Here is an 18,741-nt window from a genome sequence, read left to right on the forward strand (position 1 = left end):
GAAAGCATTTACCATTCCCTGGGATGTTGTTTTTATTTGCTCTGTAGGAAAATTACCTAACCTGTTAGGGGGAATCTGTCGCTGAAGCTTTTGGGGTTTTTGGGGTTTTTATTCGTTTGGTTTTTAAAGTGTGATGCCAGTTGGTTGGACTCAGACTACGGTTGACGCTCAGGCTATTATGAGATCAGATGTTTTATTTACGAGAGCAGGCTGTAATTAGAAAGGTTTGTGCTCCCCGCTCAAACTCGCACTGCTATAAACAATGGTGAATGCTAGAGGGTGCAGGCGAAAGGCAGGAATGGCAGCTGATTTCTGTTGTGCTGCATGAATGACTTTATTACTACAACATTAAAAAATAATTGACTGTAGAGGGGTTCATGGGAGGAATTTATTTGACGCTCACAAAGCTTCGAATCTCATCTACAACCAACAAACTTTAAAAACATGTGACTTTTTGAAACTCTTATTATTTACGCTAACCTATTTCTTCAGCAAGTTGTGTAATTGAACACGTCAATCATTTCTTTTCTTCTCTTGGGCCCTCAGCGACAGGAAGGAAGTCTACCTTGGTGATGACAACTCGCTGACCTTAACTTTCAACGCCAGGAACGAAGGAGAGGGAGGGGCGTACGAGGCAGAGCTGTATGTGGCATTGCCCCCGGAGGCAGATTACAGCGGCATTGCCCGTAATAATGAGGTGAGGAAAACGCCTAAAAAAACCCCTGTAGATCCTCAAACCTTTTTGTGCTAATGGTTTGAAAGTGTCCTCTTTGTTTCTTCAGAGCCTCACCCAACTCACCTGCAGCTACGACACCGAGAACCAGACCCGATACCTCAGCTGTGATCTGGGAAACCCAATGAAGGCCGGTACCAATGTAAGAACTCTGCTTTTTCTTTTACCACATGGTAAAACATAGTGCACCCTCTTTCAATTCTAGGATTAGGTATAGTATGTTTTACGGACAGAGGTGGGTAGAGTACCCAAAAATTTTACTCAAAGTACGAGCAGCACAACTTTAATATATTTTTACTCAAGTAAAAGTAAAAAAGTAACCGTCCAAGAAATTACTCAAGTAAGAATACAAAAGTATTTGGTAAAACGTCTACTCAAGTACTGAGTAACTGATCAAATTAGCGACCATTTAATATTAAAAAATTACATAATTAGATGGGCCAAAATGTAAAATTTAGTGGACCAAAATGACAATAATTCATATAAGTAACAAAAAATAATAAAGTTAGGCAAAATAAATTGTTTCCAAATCAATTTCTCTCAATAAAATACTTGTGAATCTTTAGTCTGTGTTTTTCATTCTGTGTGTAGAGAATCCAGAAATTTTACTCAAGTACGAGTAGCGTAAAATTTATGAAAAAATTTTATTTTTTCATAATAAAATTACTCAAGTAAAAGTAGAAAGTACAGCACAGCAAAAATACTTCTAGAAGTATTTTTTTTTAAAGTTACTCAGGTAGATGTAATTGAGTAAATGTAACTATTTACTACCCAACTCTGATTACAGATGCACCAATCAACTTTTTTCACTTCTTCCGAAATCTAAGGCTTAGTATCGGCCAGAACCAATCCGATACAGAAAAAGTTCTGAATTGACTTAAAATGTTTCTTTTTCTATGCACAGACATAACAAATTTACTTCATAACTCTGCATGAATACAGCACACTTAAAAACACCGATATCTTCACAAGCCTGGTCAGTCGTGCAAAAACAACTTTTAATTTGTTCAGTCAGTGTAAGTTGGAGTAGAACAGCCAATGCAGAATAAATAATAAAGAAACCGACAAAAACAAAAGGTTGACTACCTTCGTCAAACATAAACAAAGAAATAAACTGCAACAAACCTTCTTTCAAGTGATTCATAATGTACAATTAGAAATGCTAAAGATAATGTGAAATAAATAAAGCATGACATTGCTTCCTGTCTTTGCATCATGTTAACATATTTATGTATACTCAGTACCAACAAACTGACTAAACTCCTGCTTTTATCAGTTATTGATCAGGTAATCACCTGCATTTGTTTTACAGCATTTGGCCGAATCTATGTTGCGGTTTTTATTGTGACTGGAACAAAATGTTGCACTTTTTTAAAGGTGTGTTTCATATGGTAGTACATCACAAATGACTGATTCTTGCATAATGCACTGTTTTGGATGGGCGGCGAATGGAACGGAAAAAGTTTTCCTGTGTCCGGAAATGTTGTGACAGGAAGTGGAGAATACATCTGTAACCCAAACTGCCTGCTGGGAAAAGGTGTTGTTAACAGCCCGTCACGTATTTAACGGGACAGCACAGCAATTACCAGGGTAGTGACAATATGACCAAGTTTGGGAAGGATCTTCAGGTTTATTACTAATTTATTCAGTGGAGACATTTTGTTCTTTTTAATCTTTTAGATTTTGGTTGAAAGATGGTTGATTAAGATATCTTTATAATTCCTAACCAGGGACTTGAGAAGCGATGGGCCACTTCCTTCTGAAAGTAAAGGTTTTCTGAGAATTATTTGTGCAGAGCTTAATCTGAAACATATTTAGCGTTTTTTGCTGAGGAAGTAAGTCTTTACTATGTTTTGATTCTGCTTGTGAATTCTGATCCTTATATTTAAAATTTTACGTTCGCAGCTTTGGGCGGGTCTGCGATTTACGGTGCCTCGTCTGAAGGACACACACAAAACTGTCCAGTTTTACCTCCAGATACGCAGGTACACTATGAGCATACTGTGTTTCTATAATACTTTCAGATTCAGAGTTAACAGTACAATCCTAATAGCTAACCTAAATGTTCTTTTTTTATTTTATTTTCACAGTAAAAATGAAAATAACTCCCAAAGTGAGGTTGTTTACTACAACCCCGAGGTGGTGGTCCAGGCTGATGTCATTCTGCAGGGGTGAGTTCAACTTTAGAGATCCTCTCATTTGAAGTTCATTCAGTCTCCAGTTCCTCCCTGCACATGCTCTCATCACCCTCCTTCTCTTTTCAAGTGTGTCTCGGCCAGATAAGGTCTTCTTTCCCCCGGCCAACTGGAAAGTGCCCAAAAGCTACGGGGTGGAACAGGACGTTGGGCCGGCTGTGGAACACATTTATGAGGTAATCAGCCAAGCTCTTATCTGTGCACACTCAGCGGGAACAGGATAGATTGGGTTTGAAACTAGATTTTATTGTTCATTCCGGAAAAGAAAAGGAACCATGATTGTGCTGCACCATCAAATTAATGGAGATCCATATCAGATATGAATTCTTTAGCAATCAATTGTGATCTTTTTAGGAGTCGTCATAGTACACATTCACTCGTAGTTGTCACAACATTTATCAGCTTCACTGAACTCTATTGCCTCACTTCATACACTATCCAGCCAGTGTAAGTGCAGAACACCTCCAACAGATTTTAAATTTTACAATAGGAGACCCTGTTTAGTTAAAATAAAATATATATTGGTAGCTACTTAATGGAGGGCTTTTATGTATTTTCCAGCAACATAGTGACGTTTTATAGCACAATCAGGCAATTATGTTACCTTCAGTTGTTATGGAAATGCTCTATATATATATCAAAAACAACATTGCAATATAGCTGTATTTGACACCTGGAAATTGGCCTCTGTCTCTTTAAGAATCTCCTACCTTTTTGCATTGCAATGCTTCATCTTTACTGCAAAAACAAAAAATTTGCAAATTTTGTTCTAGTTTCTAGTGTAAATATCTTAGTACACTTGAAATAAGATAAAAGTAACCGACAAGTAACTTTTCAGCAAGAAATGGGAACTTATTTTAATAATTCTGTAATTTTGATGAAAAAGTACTAGTTACACTAGTTATATTATTTGACTTCTAACTACTACTTTTCATCAATATTAAGGAATTACTTACTTAAAACTCGCTGAAAAGTTACTTGTAAGTTAGTTTTGCCTTATTTCAGGTGTACTAAACTATTTGCTCTAGGAACTAAACTAAAATAAAGCGAGAGAAGGACATGGATAAAATAGTTGTAGTGACAGAAATCTAAGGAAACTGAAGATGCTAATGAAGCTTAGTCTAGTACCTGACACGGTTCAGGAAGGAAAGAAGCAATATTAGATCTGGAAACTCAAAAAAGAGATTATTTATTATCAATACCAAGAGATTACAGTAAGGGTTGTACATGATGTGTGTATTGATTACCCTTATTATTGTTGTATAATGCTATTAACTAATTTTTGGTGAAAATGAAAACTTGTGTCTCTGGCTGAGACATAAGTCCTTTAATCCTTGAAGCTGAATGCTTCAATAAGAAATCTTAATGAATGCTATACATGTATGATATATGTATAATTCATCTTAAAACTCTTTTCAAAGTGTATGTTTAAAATAAAATGCAGGGTTTACCCCAGTATATTATAAGCCTGGTGGGCCACCAGGCTTTACTTGTGCCCCCACCAGGCTAAGCATTGCTTATTTTTTCAAGTTTTTTTTAATGTTCGCATTTTTTAAGACTTTATAGTTGGTGTTCAGGTATTAATCTTCCAATCTTTTAATAACACATAATCATCAAGTGATATTTTCAAATTCCTGTGAACTTCAAGCATTTTTAACGCAAAAAGACGACAGGTCGCTGGATGAATGACTGCCCTAGCACCCACCCACTGGGCTTAGCAAGTTTTCTGGGGAAAACTTGAAATGAAATAGTTTTTTACTCTCAAAGCTCATATTTCCTTGATTTTTTAAAATAATTTTTTTCCAGCTCGTCAACAACGGCCCCAGTCGGATCAGCGGCACCCTGCTGGAGCTGCGCTGCCCTCTCCGCATCCAGGGTCACGATCTCCTTTACCCTCTCGAGTTCTACACAGAAGGTCCCATCAACTGCACCGCGGACAAAAACTTGAACCACCGTAATCTCAAAGTGAGCATCTCGCATGCGTGCACACACCTCTCTGGGCCCAATGGGGCTAAATTAGAGATCCTTCTGCACCCAGATTCCCAATGTTTTGCCCACATCCACCTCTTCCTCCCAGCTTCCCAGCTCCACCCATGACACTTACCCCACCGCTGCTTTGAAGTTGGAGCCCTTCCCTTCGCTCACAGAGATCCACCTCACTCATCTTCAGCATGCACCAACACCCCCTTTCCAAATAGTAGCCTTTGGGATTCTGTGGGAAAAACATTTCCATGCAGTTGTTTTTGTTTACATTTGAAGTATGACAGATGTTGAGCAGGCCTGGGAGGGTGTCATTCATCTTAGCTGTGACCTCATGTTTTTTTTTTTCCTTGTTGAATTGGTATGGCGAATTTCCATGGAAATCCTTGAGAGGGGAGTCCTCACATGCTTCTGATTAATGGTGAAAAAACCTCAGGGTTGTGCTAACATTAGACAATATATTGACAGAGAAAGTAGCATACTCCTTTATTGGTGCCTGTAGATTTACTGTGATAATCAGAGCTGCGTGTTTGCGTCTTTCTTCAGCTCCAGCGCTCATCGACAGAGTCTCCTGTTCTGGCACTGAAGGCTGATGAGCATCATGTTGAGAGGAGGGACGTCCACAAGAACTCGCTTGCTCATCTGACCAACCTGGTGAGACACTCGTTGTTTTTATAGATGAAAATCCCAAAGAAATTTCAAATGAGTTTGAGGATTTTCTGCAATTTGTGTTCAAATTCGAAATAAATCCGTATTTTAAATCACTCTCCAGTTGTTACACACAATTGTGTTAACGTTATTAGGCCTGAGATCATTAATCGGCTTAATCTTGATGAAGATTGTCAGCTAATTTAGTAAGTATACAAACAATAATCAAACAGTAATCAAAAAAAATACTATTTTGCTGAAAGAGCAACACCCTCAGTGCACAAATTATACCAAACTATACAAAAATATGTGAATTTTGCATTTAAGATTAAAAAAAAAAAAACAACTTCTTTGGTTGTAAACATATTCTATCCAGAACTCCTCAAGAGCAGTTTTAACTTCAACTGGGTTGAATCCTGTAAACAAAATAATCTTCTACGTACCTTTTGCTATCCAATTATTAATAGGTTAATGTAAAAAATAATCAACAAATCAGACATACGCTGTATTGATATGAAGTCGAGCAGAAATGTTAGAAGTATTTTAGTAGCTCCAAATGAATCATTTGCTGCAATGGTCAAGCTTTAAGGAAGGCTATGTTGCTACAGTTTAGTTAAAAAAAAATTCTTATTCTGAAAAGGAATTCAATTATTATCTGATGTTTGTATATGGCATGTTTGGTGTGTATAATGTTGACACTGTTTTTAAGGGCTTTAAAAGTGATTATTGTTATTTGCTTTATAATCCTTTACATCAAAAATAAACAAACAATTCAATGCATCATTAAAAGCCCAAAACTAATATAACATTCATGTTGATAAGTGGATGCAAACCCCTGACTGGCTTTGTCTCTCTCTGGGGACTGGATAATCAAATTATGATGCCATTAAAAAGGAGGGGTCAGAGGGCACATATTGGTCCCGTTGTGGCAATTAAGATTAAAGACCCGTTAGTAGTTAGCTGGGCAGTGAAACGCTGTGCAGACATGGACATGGGGTGGGATTTTTGCCTCAGATGCACCACTTCCCTCAGCCTCCTCTCCCTTTATTGGCTCTGGGTTTTCTGATCCCGCTAGACACTGGTCCTATTGATCCATCGAGCTGCTGGCCACTGCCTTATCTGTGGACAGGGACCGCTCTTTGTCTTCCCACCAGGCTCTTCTGACTGTGTTTGTTTATAAAGCATGTTCAGTGACACTTGAATATGAAGCGGCCCTCTCTTCAGTTTTCTCTGAGCAGTCGTGTCTGTGGAGGTTATGAAACACAAAGGACTGATTATAACTGACCTCATAATAAACGGCTTTTAAAAATCAGTTTGACACGGTTTAAAATCTGTTGTTTTGATGGTCTTGGACAACACTGGTTCTGAATGTTTGGTGATGATTGGCTCATTAGTTAATACTAATATCCAGTTTTTTAAGTCTTAAAAACAAATGCAATCTGTAGAAATGCAGTCAGTCTGACTTGTTATTGGGTTGATATCTGTGCTGCAGTTGCGTGAACCAGTTTCCATTTAAATTCAGCAACATATTCAAAGTTAATGAAATATTTGGTGATTAAGATGCAGAAGGGGAACATAGTGAAAATTACAACTTGACATCGACATTACAAGTTCTCTTAATACAGTGAAGAAGACCTATGCAATACCTGGTATTAGAGAGATGAATTTTGGTGTATGTTTTGGATTATTGTCCTGCTGGGACGTCCAGTTGTGTCCAATTTCCATCCAATCCAAACATGTGGATATTGTTATACTTATCAATTTGTACATCCAGTACCTGTGACATGATGCTGTCGGCACCATGCCTGATAATTGATACAGTCTTCTTAGATTTGAAAGCCTCGCCTTGCCTCCTCTAAAATTATTGTCAATTCTGAAAGTTTCAAAAGTGTGTGATAGACTTCTGTATTAAAACAGAGTCTATTTTAAAGATTACGGTTGAAGACCGACTACTTGTTAAAGACCAACTTCTGTTTTGTCTTTCGTTAATTGGTTGTACTTAGGGGTTCACCGATTGCAGTTTTTGGGTCGATCGCCGATTACCAACCTGCAGATTCCGATTTTAGCCAATACCAATTTTTTTCAATGTTTTTGTCTGAAATTTTGCTCAATATAGCAAGAGCTGAATTGGCAACAGTAGGGTCACTATTGTTAACTGTAAATGTGCAGACATGACCTAGTGGGCCAGTCTGTCAAACATCTTTAATAGCAGAAAAGAAAAGGACAGTGGTTGATTTTTAGACCTTTGCCGATGTAGATAAGATCAGTGGATAAGATCTGTTTCACATGTAAAAATTAGTCAATCACTGATCTCGCAAATTAAGGAAATTGGCACAGCTAAATCGGTGTTAGCCTTGTAAAACAATTTCCAAACAGAACTTTAAATCAGCTTTCTAAATTCCTCTCCAATCAGTCACTAGAGCCATTAATGGGCTATTTTAATACACCCAGAGTGCAGGTTATCTCTGTCTGCTAGCTGTCAAGATAATGAGTAAAATAACAAAGGGATATTTCCTGAAACTTGGTGAACAGAAGAGGCAAAGGAAGTGTCTCAACAAACTGATTTGGATCCAGAGATAGGGCGGTGGAGGGCCGTGTTTTCAGGGTGTCACTTTGTTTCTGCATACAGCAGGACTGATGTCAGTTCAAAATCTTTTTCTGTTACATTACAGTGACACCAGAAACCTCTCGTGGATTATCCCATCGTGAGGAATTTGTGAAATGTAGCTTCAAGACGACCTTAATTGTTCCTGTATTTTCTCAGACCTGTGTGGCCCCCGTGTGGCCCCAGGCATGCAGCAGTTCCACCAGGAGGAAGTGAACTGATCTGTTCCCTGTCTGTTTCAATACTCATTAAGTCTGTCTAAGACTCAGACTAAAGGAACTGGGCGGTTGCACTCTTCTTCTCTTGGGTTTTCCCTCCTTGGTGTAATAAGTAAACTAATGCTTTCCTGCAGGAAACCCAATGAAACCCACAAGAGCGGGGGTGGTCTTGCTTTAGCACTGGCACTAAAGGACAGTGTGTGCATGTTGTAAAATGTTAAAGCTGCATTATTGCGAGCTAATAAAGATGTGTATTCTACAGTCTTGAGAAAAATGGGCCGGGTTTAGTGGTTGGGCAATAATGTGGCAAGTTGTGCATGCTGCATTTTTACAGTCTCATGACATTCCTTCAGTCTAATTCGAAGCAGGCGTGGAATTGGGATAATAACATTGGGCTCTTTGTTACGTTTATGTGTCCTGAAGCATTATGACCGTGATTGTTTTAGTTTTGCCATATAAAATCTCACCTGCATTTACTTTAGCTTGTTATGTTGTGGGATACTTTTGTGGAGATTATGTTTTTACTACAACATTCTCTTCTTTTTTTTTTTTTTTTCATAGTCTTGCTCTAATGCGGATTGCTGGACGCTCCAGTGCAACGTTGGTCTGCTGGAGAAGGGAACCACTGCGATCCTGAAAATGCGCTCGCGCGTCTGGGCCGAGACCTTCACTGAGGTTAGTGGGAGAACAACCTTGCCATTCAAGCTGCCTTCTTCATACATGAACATGTGTTTCCACCAGAGGAAAGAGCTACAAAATACTTCCCCCTAGTGCTTGTGTATTTTCTCATGTCAGGCTTTGGCAGGGTCTAAGAAGCAAAAAAAGTGAAAACCTCAAAGCAGAACTCAATAACACATTTTGTTTGTGCACACTTGGCCTTTGTAATGGTTCTGGATCAGCTGCCACTCTGAGTGGAATCACATATTTGCCTCAGGAAACAAAACTGTTGCTTTGTGGAACTCCAGATTGCTGTAAAAACAGTTTCCTTTTGTTATTCTTGGTTATTGTGACTGTTCTACAGTCATGTATTCATCACCCACTTCACACATTAACATGGAAGATGTGTGATGTATTGGAAAATCAGTGTCTCTTAGATAGATGGAGTACTGAAGAGGTTTTATTTCCCCATGGTCTGTGTCACCACCTTGTGTAGATTTTATGTACTTCATGTATTTTCAATATTTTTAAAATATTTTTTATACTTTTCAGAAAGCTTACAAGCAATACGTAATGGAGTGTCTGGGCAGATTCAACGTAAAGAAGATGCCATATGCAATCCTCCCCAAGCACTATCCAAGTGGTCAGAAAAAGGTACTTGTTGTCTTTTAACGGGTTGTTGTTTGTAGCTGGATTATTTTAAGCTGAGAAACGGTCTCATCATCCACAGGTGGTGACCCCAGTGGTTTGGAACAAGCCAGATATTGAGAACTCGGTCCCTCTGTGGATCATCGTCTTGGCCATCCTGGCCGGTTTACTGCTGCTGGCTCTTCTTATCTACGTCCTTTACAGGGTGAGTGGATTAGTTAAGTTAAAAGAGTTTAAAAGGTCACTGCTGCTATTAAGAGAGAGTTTATTTCATCATGTATGCAGTCTCCCTTTGATTTGTGTTTGGGCTTGTAATACATAGTTATATTAAAATAACCATGAGGTTTTTAACTTGGTTCAGTTCAGCGGGCTCTTAATTATTTTTTAATTATTCGTTAAAACGAGAACGTTTTCATATTTTAACGAGTTTTGCATCTTGCTATAGGTTTTTTCAATTATACTAGATACTGGCCCTGAATTTATTTCCAAGCTCTAACATTTAAACGCTTCTGTAAACATTTGATAAATCTGAGTGGGTGTAATAACAAAGTCAAAGTGAATGGAAGCAGCTGAAAATCCCACTTTTCCATGTATATCCAGATTCTATGACGTGTCAGAAAATTTCTTTGAATGTTCCCACTTTATCTACGTCTTTCGTGTCTAAAATAAGGTCACATTTAAAGAACCCGTGTATAAGCTGATCAGGCTTGTGCTTATATTTAATTCCTGCATATTTTTTGTTCTCTCTGCAGCTTGGCTTCTTCAAGCGTTCTTTACCTTACGGCACAGCCATGGAAAAAGCTCAACTCAAACCACAGGCTGCCTCTGAGGCCTAACTGATCGACTGAGTTACCAGAACCATCATATCTGGCCAAATGATTGCAAAGGAGAGAATCACAACGGAACATGTGGCGTGGATCAGAGAGACTACTGGAACTCCGCTGTGCTGCACTAGAGGAAGACAAAAACCCGAGGATCTACAAGCCAAATGAATGTTTTTTTTTTAATTTATGTCTTTGTTTTTAACCCTGTTGGGATTGTCGTCAAATAGAACTGATCTCTGTGCCTAAAAACAAATTTTAGATCATTCAGCAAAAAGAAGCACACAGGTTACCATATCCTGTTCATGCAGGAACAAGTTGGGTTTACTTTTATAGACGCCTGTGATGAAGACGTCTGTTTATCTGCTTCATATTGGTGCTAATGATTGAACACGTTTGCCATCTCTAACAGGAAACAACCGAAGATTGTTTTTTCAGCTTTCAGGTTAAAAACTGATTTGCAACATATATGGTATCCTGTTTAAGAGCTAAAATGAATTGTTTGACCCTGTTTTATGCCTGTGTGAGCTGTTGCCATTTTCCAGCCCGCCGCCACTATGCAACCCCTGAACAGGAAAAGCGGGTATTAAAAATGCTTTAGATGGATCATTTCTGGAAATGATCACTTTCTGTCTCAGATTGGTGGAAAGTGTTTTTTTATTTTTATTTTTTGCACTCACAGGAAATCTACTGATGTTTTTTTTTTTTCAAATACACCAAAGACTGACTGAGCTTCCTTTGAGATTTGACTTTGACTCCTACTGATCACTTCGTCCAAATCCTGTGCGTGTTGTTCTCAGTGTTACCGCAGCGCCGTTAGCAAGCTGGGATGGGACTGGGACCACCACAGACCTGTTGAACCTCATGTTGAAGCAGCGTGGCGCTTCCTGTCAGAAAGTGGTGCTCTCCTGTCTTTTCTGGTGCTTAAAGGGGGGGGGGGGGAAGCACACAGAGTTGTCGGCAGTGGTAGCATGATGAAAACGGACAGAGACAGGACAGACAGCAATGATGTAGCCTTGACAGGAGGCTGAAGAACGATGGATCCTTTTTCAGCTTACAGTGTGATGCTGAATGAGATACTGTATTTTATTTAGTTTTATTTTTTTGGTGAGTAAAATGAATGAGACGCAGCTGACATCATCCCACTACCAAAAAGGCTGCAGGGACTGAACAATAAGTCATTGTATTTGTTTCTTTTTATGCAGGTGCATCGGAATAAATGAAAATATCAGCAAAAAAAAGCATTTATTTCAGTAATTTGGCTCAAAAGGTGATAGAGAATTTTAAGAGTTCTTGTTCTGTTTTTCCTTCCACTTAACTTTCCATTAATACGTGTACATGCAACACTGAACACTGGAGAGTGTTTGTGTATGATGTGGCCACAACATAACATATTCCTCCAATAATAATCTATTTTATTTATTAGTCTCGTGATTTTCAGATTTTAATGAGTTAGAAGCCACAATCATCAAAATGAACAGAATAAAGTGCTATAAAATGCATTTGTCTATCAATATTTGTAACAAGTAAATTAATTGAGTGATATTCAAATTTATTAAGATGCACCTCTACTCAAGTTTATGTGCCTTAATGTAAATACTTCATGTCTGTGGGTTAGCGTTAGGGTTACTTGCGTGTGACTCCGTGTGTTCATGGATTTGTGTGAATGATATATTTAAATTCTTTTGTTTTGAGTGTGTCTGGTTTTTACCTTTCCTACCGCCTAGTCCTTTGTAGCCTGAGATAATTGAGGTCAGAGTTTTTCGTTAATATTAAACCCAACAGCAAAAATACCTCAAACAAAGGGATAACAACTAGGCACTGGGAACTACACAATGGTTGGAAGTGCAATATTTATATTCACTCTTTTTAAAGTGTCACTGCTTGTATTTGATGTCCGTTTTAAACCAGAAATTGAAGGTGTAGACTAAATCTCCTGTTGGTTTCTGTTTTTTTTTTTTTTTTTACTTGCTTTCTCACTGCGAGCAGAGTGGAATCTAAAAAATACTTTCCCCAACTTCAGATATGCTCATCCTCACTTCACTGGACTGCTCTGAACTGCCTTCACCTTCTCACAGGTTTTTATTACACAGATTGATGCTGAAACAAAGCCACAAAGCATGTTCAATAGTTACAGGCTCTGCTTTTGCGGCTGTTCAAACAACCATTTTAGTTAACATGTGTTGTGCACATTTTTCTCCACTGGCTTCCTAAAACATCCTATCAGAGGATGATTTATGTCCACCTGGACGAGAAACTCCCCATTTAGTTATGGATTTAAATCCTTCATCTGATATTTATGATATTATAAATATTATGAAATTTCTTCCCTTAAATTTGCCAATGACCGGAACATTCTACTTTTTCTTCCATTGTTACATCAGGAGAAGGCACTGGTAATTATTTTCTCTTTTTTTAATGTCTTCATCCACTTTTTCTCTCCAGAACTTTCTAAAAGAAGTTGTACATATTTGTGACAAGAAGAGTTTTGACTGATTGAGAAATTTCTCTCCCCATATTGGGGAGATTTTTTTGTGCCAGGTGGAAGGTCTGTTTTCACCTGCTTTGGTTTGTACTTTAAATAATAAAAAAAATCTCCCTTTTTACCAATTTTTTTGTGTCGTCATTGACTATGCATAACTTGGAAAATAATTTATTTAGAAAACGACATCATATGAAAGCATGTTAATGTCAGTTTGTGGCGTTGTTGCCAAAAATGTATAATAGAATATATTACTTTAAAAATGAAAACAGAAGTGCTCAGAAAAGTCAAAGGTAGTATTTGTGGCACAAATGTTTAACGTGTGTTGTATAACTGCAGCTTACAATGTGTCATATAAAAAAATTTAAAATTTACAGCAGATATAGAGCAGCATTTTTACATTTTTGTACAAAGCCTTTTGGGCGGATGTAAGGCTTGCTTGGTAAAAACATTCCCAGCTGTCCTGTTGTTCAGCACTGAGGTCATTCCTCTGCATGCTGCACATTTTCACTTCCTGCTACGAACTGCAGAAAGATCCATCCTGCTCAGGCGACTGTAAAAGTTCAGAAAATCCTTGCAATTCAGTTTCTGATTTTGATATAAAGTTCCAGTATTTCTCCATCCAAAGGCAGACGTCCTAGCATTCGATTGTTCTCGATAGCTGGGTGAGCTTCCGCTGGTTGTCGATCACCTTCAGGTTTTGAATGTAGTGTCGGATGTTGCTGGGAGAGCGGAGAGGGAAGGCATGGTCGGAATCTGGGCGAGAGAGAGGAAATCTCGAATAGTCACAGCAGCATGTTAAAAATGTAAACCCAGAAAAAATAGGCTTTAAAACTAAACGTAACTTTTTTTTATAAAAAAATGTTTTTTATTTATTTGAGACACGATCTGTGAATTTTTTTTTAGCTCCTCTGCCTTTTCACTGCTGTCTCCAGAAATACAAAGCTCCTGGTCAGAAACAACCAATCAGACCTAGGAGGAGGGTCTTAGCGCTGTCAATCAGCCTCATCCACACCTTGCCAACCATGAATGCTCATGCTAGATAGCATGGCCACCAATGACAGCAAATATTGGTGGCCACAAAGCATAGATAAACAGTTTTTCTGCCTTCATCCACTTTAAGCTGTTCTTCCATCCTTAGCAAATTGAGTAGCAAGTACAGGAGCATTATTAACATTCAAAGACAGAGGAACTTGATTTTTTTTAACCGTTTATCTGTCTCTTACTATGCTGTCATGACATGGTGACCGTTTTAACAAATATGTATAAAAAAATCCATATTGTTTATAAAAGTTACATACTGTGACTTCAAGTCATGACTACAAAAACAACATAGCTTACACGTAGATAATCGAGTAGCAGGCCCATCCAGAAACATGCGATCAGCCAGGCCCCTCTGTGGCGATGAAGGCACTGCAGAACAGCAAGAGAATAAAACAAAGAGAATAAAACAAAGTGAATCCCTCCAGTGCAGCTGAAACATGCATATGTCCTGCCTCAGAATGGTGTATTGTTGTTTACACGACGGCGTCCATGGTTCACTTACCATAAGGTTGGCTTCTGCAACCTCGTACAATTTTAACTGTCTTGGCAAGCATTCGCTAGGACAAGAAAGAGATTAAACATTTCAGTCCCCACAGTTTTACAAATATGTTCCATTGAATACAATTAAGCCAAAAAGTGAGCAAAAAAAAATTTCTGTACCATTTTCTCAAAATTCACCAGTTTGTCAACATAGTTTGGGTTGCCCTCATGGATGAATGTCATGTCTGTGCAAAAACAAAAAACCCAGAGGAGATTTGGTATTTTAAAAATTCAGAGAAAGATGTCTTCTGATTTATGAAGCTGACTATTGGTGCTTCTTTACCTTTCAGCAGCAGAGGCATGAAGGGAATGTACGGAGCACTGAGTTTGGCCACAGCCAGGCGATAGGCCCTGTGGTTGCGTGAAGGATCCTAACAAAACCAGACAAAGGATAAACACCAGAATGTCCTGCACACTCACTCACTAATCTAAACAATGCAACAAAATAAGTGATATGAGAGTTTGTGGTGAGAATTACCATCAGTCGCTCATAAGCACAGTAGATTCTTTTAGTTTTGCTCGGTATTCTCTGCAAGGTAAAGTAAAAAGTTACGTAAAGTATTAGAAAAATATGATATTATATTATGTCTGCTCACCTCCCAGGTCTTGTAAAGCCTCTGGACAGCACTGTTGCTCAGACCAAACATCACAGCGAAAAATGAGTTGAGATTCCTCTGTTCTTTTAACCTGAAGATGAATATGTTTAGAAAACCATGTTGTTTTTAAAATGTGTGAAATACTGCTGTAAGGAGTTTAGCAATTACACAAAAACATTGTGGGAACTGCTCTTTAAGAGCAACCAGAGGTTGATGTCAGCTCTCTGTGGTAACACCTGATTAATTTACAAAACCAAATTCAGAAAAGTGGAAAAAAGCTGTAATTTCCTGAGTTTTCTTTGATAAAAATTAATGTTTTGAAATGGGAGGGATTTGATTCTGGCAACAGACATAAAATTGGGGATGTTTTTAACTTTCGTTTAGCAAAGACAGAAAATAATATATACAAACGAACTACTTACAGCTAAAATTGTTTATCCTTCCTAGACAACCTCCTAATGTTTCTCAAAACAGGGCAAGTTCATGTAATAAACAAGAAAAATGTTTCCATGTTTCCTGTTCAACATGCGAGATATGGTTCTATTGTCCATCGTTTTCAACTTCTGAGATTAAGAACGCATTCACCATCTCCACCCAACTGGCGCGCACCTTACAAAGAATCAAGTGCACCCATCCCTTTCGCTGCTCAAGGTCAGCAGCCAACTCTTAAGGTAACCTGGCACACCTGTGCTCACATAACGATCTCTCTTCAGACAAAGAGCCTCAACTGAAAGCTTCCTCAAAGACACCACTGGTAGGAAATGGACACCTTTCACAGTTTACATGATTTAGAAGACCAAAATATATTTATTGTTTGATGCAATGTTTTTATTAGTTCCACTGTTTGGAACATAATTTGTTCATTTATTCATTCACAGTTAACTTAAAAGTAAATGATTGAATCATTACTTGAGAAAGTTAATGTGTTTAAATTAAAATTTACTTACTACTATCTGTAATTAACGTCTCTCCTATCTGTTGTAGGTTTTCAACCTACTCATGCTGCCTGATCATATGCTGCTGATGAGATTAAAGAAAAGATGAATAAAAGATGTCATTCAGATGAGTTGTTACTAGGAAGAATAGTGCTAACTGCTGACTGGAGGAAAAAAGCCTTTTTCACATCTAGGCAAAAGCTGAGGTGGCTTAAGAGAGCAAAAAACTTGACAACTGCGATGTATTGTTTAAAAGATGATCTTAAGGAATATTTAGTACAGTAAATAAAAACAATGACATGTTGGTGCTGCACAAAGTTTAAAAGTAAGTAAAACTGCTCTCCCATTGTATCTTGTCTTGCGTTTTGTTGTATTGAAAAATTATTATCCCACTTGTGGATGTTGATGCTCTTATTTTTAGAGTCGGTGTTATACAATCAGCCAATATCTGACTCTAAAAACAGATGCATTAACATCCATAAGCTGTTAATGTGCTTTTATTTTATAGTAATCATTTAAAACTCAGAGCTGGGGCGGGCCATGGTGGCGTAGGGGATAGAGCGACCCATGTTTGGAGGCCTCGAGTCGTCGACGCGGTTCCACTCCCGGACCCGGCAACATTTGCCACATGTCTCCTTCCCCCTTTCCTGTCAGCCTACTTTCAAAAAAATAAGGGACACTAGAGCCCACAAAAAAGACCCCCTGGCAGGGTATAAAAAACAAAAAAAAACCTCAGAGCTGGGCAAAAAAAATAAAAATAAACATTTGTGAACCCAGTTTTATGTTTATCTAAGCAGAGCAAAATCCAGAGGATTTTGTATTATGCCAAGTCCTATCACATTTTGAAAGTATGTGCATCTCTGTAAACATTTTTAATGGCTTGGTAAAATGTAAAACATAAGAGACAGGAGTAATTAAGTGAAGTAATTCTATTGAAACAAACTGATGAATTGACCATTAAGCTTTAAAGAAAAAAATCAAATCAGCTTTCTTGTCTTCTTACACTGAGGCGATTTTGATGAACTTCTTGAGCAGAATGGCCCGTTTCACCAGGTCCTCACAGAGGCACAGCTCAGTCACCACCCAGTGCTGGACCACATTAAAGTGCCGCACAAACCGCTCCAGGTTGGCTGTGGTGGCACCTGGGAATTTATGGCGACCAAATATGTAGTAGACGAGCTCCACCTGCAGAAACGGGGACAACGCATCAACACCACGTAAAAAATAAAACAGCCTTGAAGTGACAGGCAGAAAAGCTCTCAGGTTTAGAGTAAAGGATGTGATGACACAGATTGTTTTACTTGTTATTGCAACCAACTGGAACGCTCCATGGGTGGTAAACAATCTTTTCCTCTTTGTTCTTCAGTAAATGGTTTATATTCTCTTGCGAAATGTGATATTTTGTCCAAAAATGTGCAACGTTACCTCATGCATGGCAGTAAACAGTTCCCAGTCATAGTTAGTCAGTTCTGTGGCAATGTCTTTGGAACTCATCTGCTCAATGAGGTCAGTCGTTGCCTGTTCTGGGCCCTGCTGATCCTTCAGTGGCCTCTGTACGAACAGAGGAGCATAACTGTTCAACTTTTCTACTTCAAGAAAATGTATGAAATATGCAGAAGACAAACATTCCTCACCAGTTGTTCCACTTCGCTGCTTGTACAGATGAACAGTCTCTCATTGAGGCCTAGAGCAGTGTAGACTGCAGTTGCATCCAGCTTTAATTGCGCTCGTTCTGCAAGAAAAATTACACATACATCAGTATTTCACCATTTATTATTTATGCAAGGTGTGTATATGTAACACAGTTTTATTTTAACTATAGATGTGAAGTTTGTCAAAATGTATTTCTTTGAATTTATTTTGTTTAGTTAAGTTGTTTCTCCAAACATTTGCTGGTGTTTTAAATTCTGTTAAGCTGCTCTTGACAGTTGGTGGTTACTATAGAAACCTGTAACTGACAGCTCCTCCCCCTTTTTTCTGTTGCCGTCGGTAACTGTGGTATGTACTAGAATCAGCTCTGTGTTTTCTTTACAAAGTATCATATTTTAACACATATTTTAGACAAATTTTACAGTGTTTCATGAGTAATTTTGCTATGTTTTGTATATGTTATTATTAATGTTGTCCATTTTAGCTACATTTAACTTTACAACTGCTAACTGTTGCCAACTGCTCATTGGGAGCTATTGCTGTGTCGTTATTGTATTTAATGTTTTGGGGCAGAAGCTGCTGGACTGATGTTAACCACCAACTTGATTTTCTCTTTTCTTACAATAAATCCAGTGAACTTAAATGCGTCTGTGACTGGACCTGTGTCACCTCAGGTCCAGTCAACCTACTGGAGCTGAGACGAATATAGAAGGTATACATATATAAAGTTTCTACAACTATTGGAAAATTGTAAAAGTGAGGCCCACCTCCACTGGAGTTCATTTTGACCAGAACATGATCTCCATCTGATTTGACTATTGCTGACATCACTTCCTGAACAGATGAGCTTATGGGGAGCATCAAGGAGAGAGCTTTGCTGTCTGCCTTGTAAATCTCATATAACACTGAAGGGAGAGGAAAAACAAAATAAAATGTCAACATTTTCTCATTTAATGCTTACACTGCAAAAACACAAAATCTTAGTAGGT

The 18,741-nt window shown here is 38.3% G+C and overlaps 2 protein-coding genes across 3 annotated transcripts in view; one reads left to right on the forward strand and one right to left on the reverse strand.

Moving 5' to 3' along the window:
• The window catches only part of LOC102222515 (integrin alpha-5), a 48,998-nt gene extending 35,887 nt beyond the window's left edge, over positions 1-13,111 (forward strand). The window contains exons 20-30 of the mRNA XM_023331342.1: positions 547-697; positions 783-875; positions 2,639-2,718; positions 2,824-2,904; positions 2,999-3,104; positions 4,735-4,893; positions 5,455-5,562; positions 8,941-9,054; positions 9,589-9,690; positions 9,767-9,889; positions 10,437-13,111. Coding sequence (XP_023187110.1) covers positions 547-697; positions 783-875; positions 2,639-2,718; positions 2,824-2,904; positions 2,999-3,104; positions 4,735-4,893; positions 5,455-5,562; positions 8,941-9,054; positions 9,589-9,690; positions 9,767-9,889; positions 10,437-10,520 — 1,201 coding nt within the window. The 3' untranslated portion in view covers positions 10,521-13,111. The remainder of the gene's footprint in view (positions 1-546; positions 698-782; positions 876-2,638; positions 2,719-2,823; positions 2,905-2,998; positions 3,105-4,734; positions 4,894-5,454; positions 5,563-8,940; positions 9,055-9,588; positions 9,691-9,766; positions 9,890-10,436) is intronic.
• A 31-nt stretch (positions 13,112-13,142) lies between these two features.
• LOC102222768 (rap guanine nucleotide exchange factor 3-like) overlaps positions 13,143-18,741 on the reverse strand; it is a 34,498-nt gene continuing 28,899 nt past the window's right edge. For both annotated transcript variants that reach the window (XM_023331356.1, XM_023331351.1), the window contains 11 exons: positions 18,520-18,657; positions 17,737-17,834; positions 17,528-17,653; positions 17,106-17,287; positions 15,168-15,258; positions 15,050-15,100; positions 14,855-14,942; positions 14,692-14,756; positions 14,534-14,588; positions 14,329-14,400; positions 13,143-13,743 (listed from right to left, as the gene is read on the reverse strand). In XM_023331356.1, coding sequence (XP_023187124.1) covers positions 13,625-13,743; positions 14,329-14,400; positions 14,534-14,588; positions 14,692-14,756; positions 14,855-14,942; positions 15,050-15,100; positions 15,168-15,258; positions 17,106-17,287; positions 17,528-17,653; positions 17,737-17,834; positions 18,520-18,657 — 1,085 coding nt within the window. In that variant the 3' untranslated portion in view covers positions 13,143-13,624. The remainder of the gene's footprint in view (positions 13,744-14,328; positions 14,401-14,533; positions 14,589-14,691; positions 14,757-14,854; positions 14,943-15,049; positions 15,101-15,167; positions 15,259-17,105; positions 17,288-17,527; positions 17,654-17,736; positions 17,835-18,519; positions 18,658-18,741) is intronic.

Source organism: Xiphophorus maculatus, chromosome 1, assembly GCF_002775205.1.
Source record: "Xiphophorus maculatus strain JP 163 A chromosome 1, X_maculatus-5.0-male, whole genome shotgun sequence".
Classification (NCBI taxonomy): Eukaryota; Metazoa; Chordata; class Actinopteri; order Cyprinodontiformes; family Poeciliidae; genus Xiphophorus; species Xiphophorus maculatus.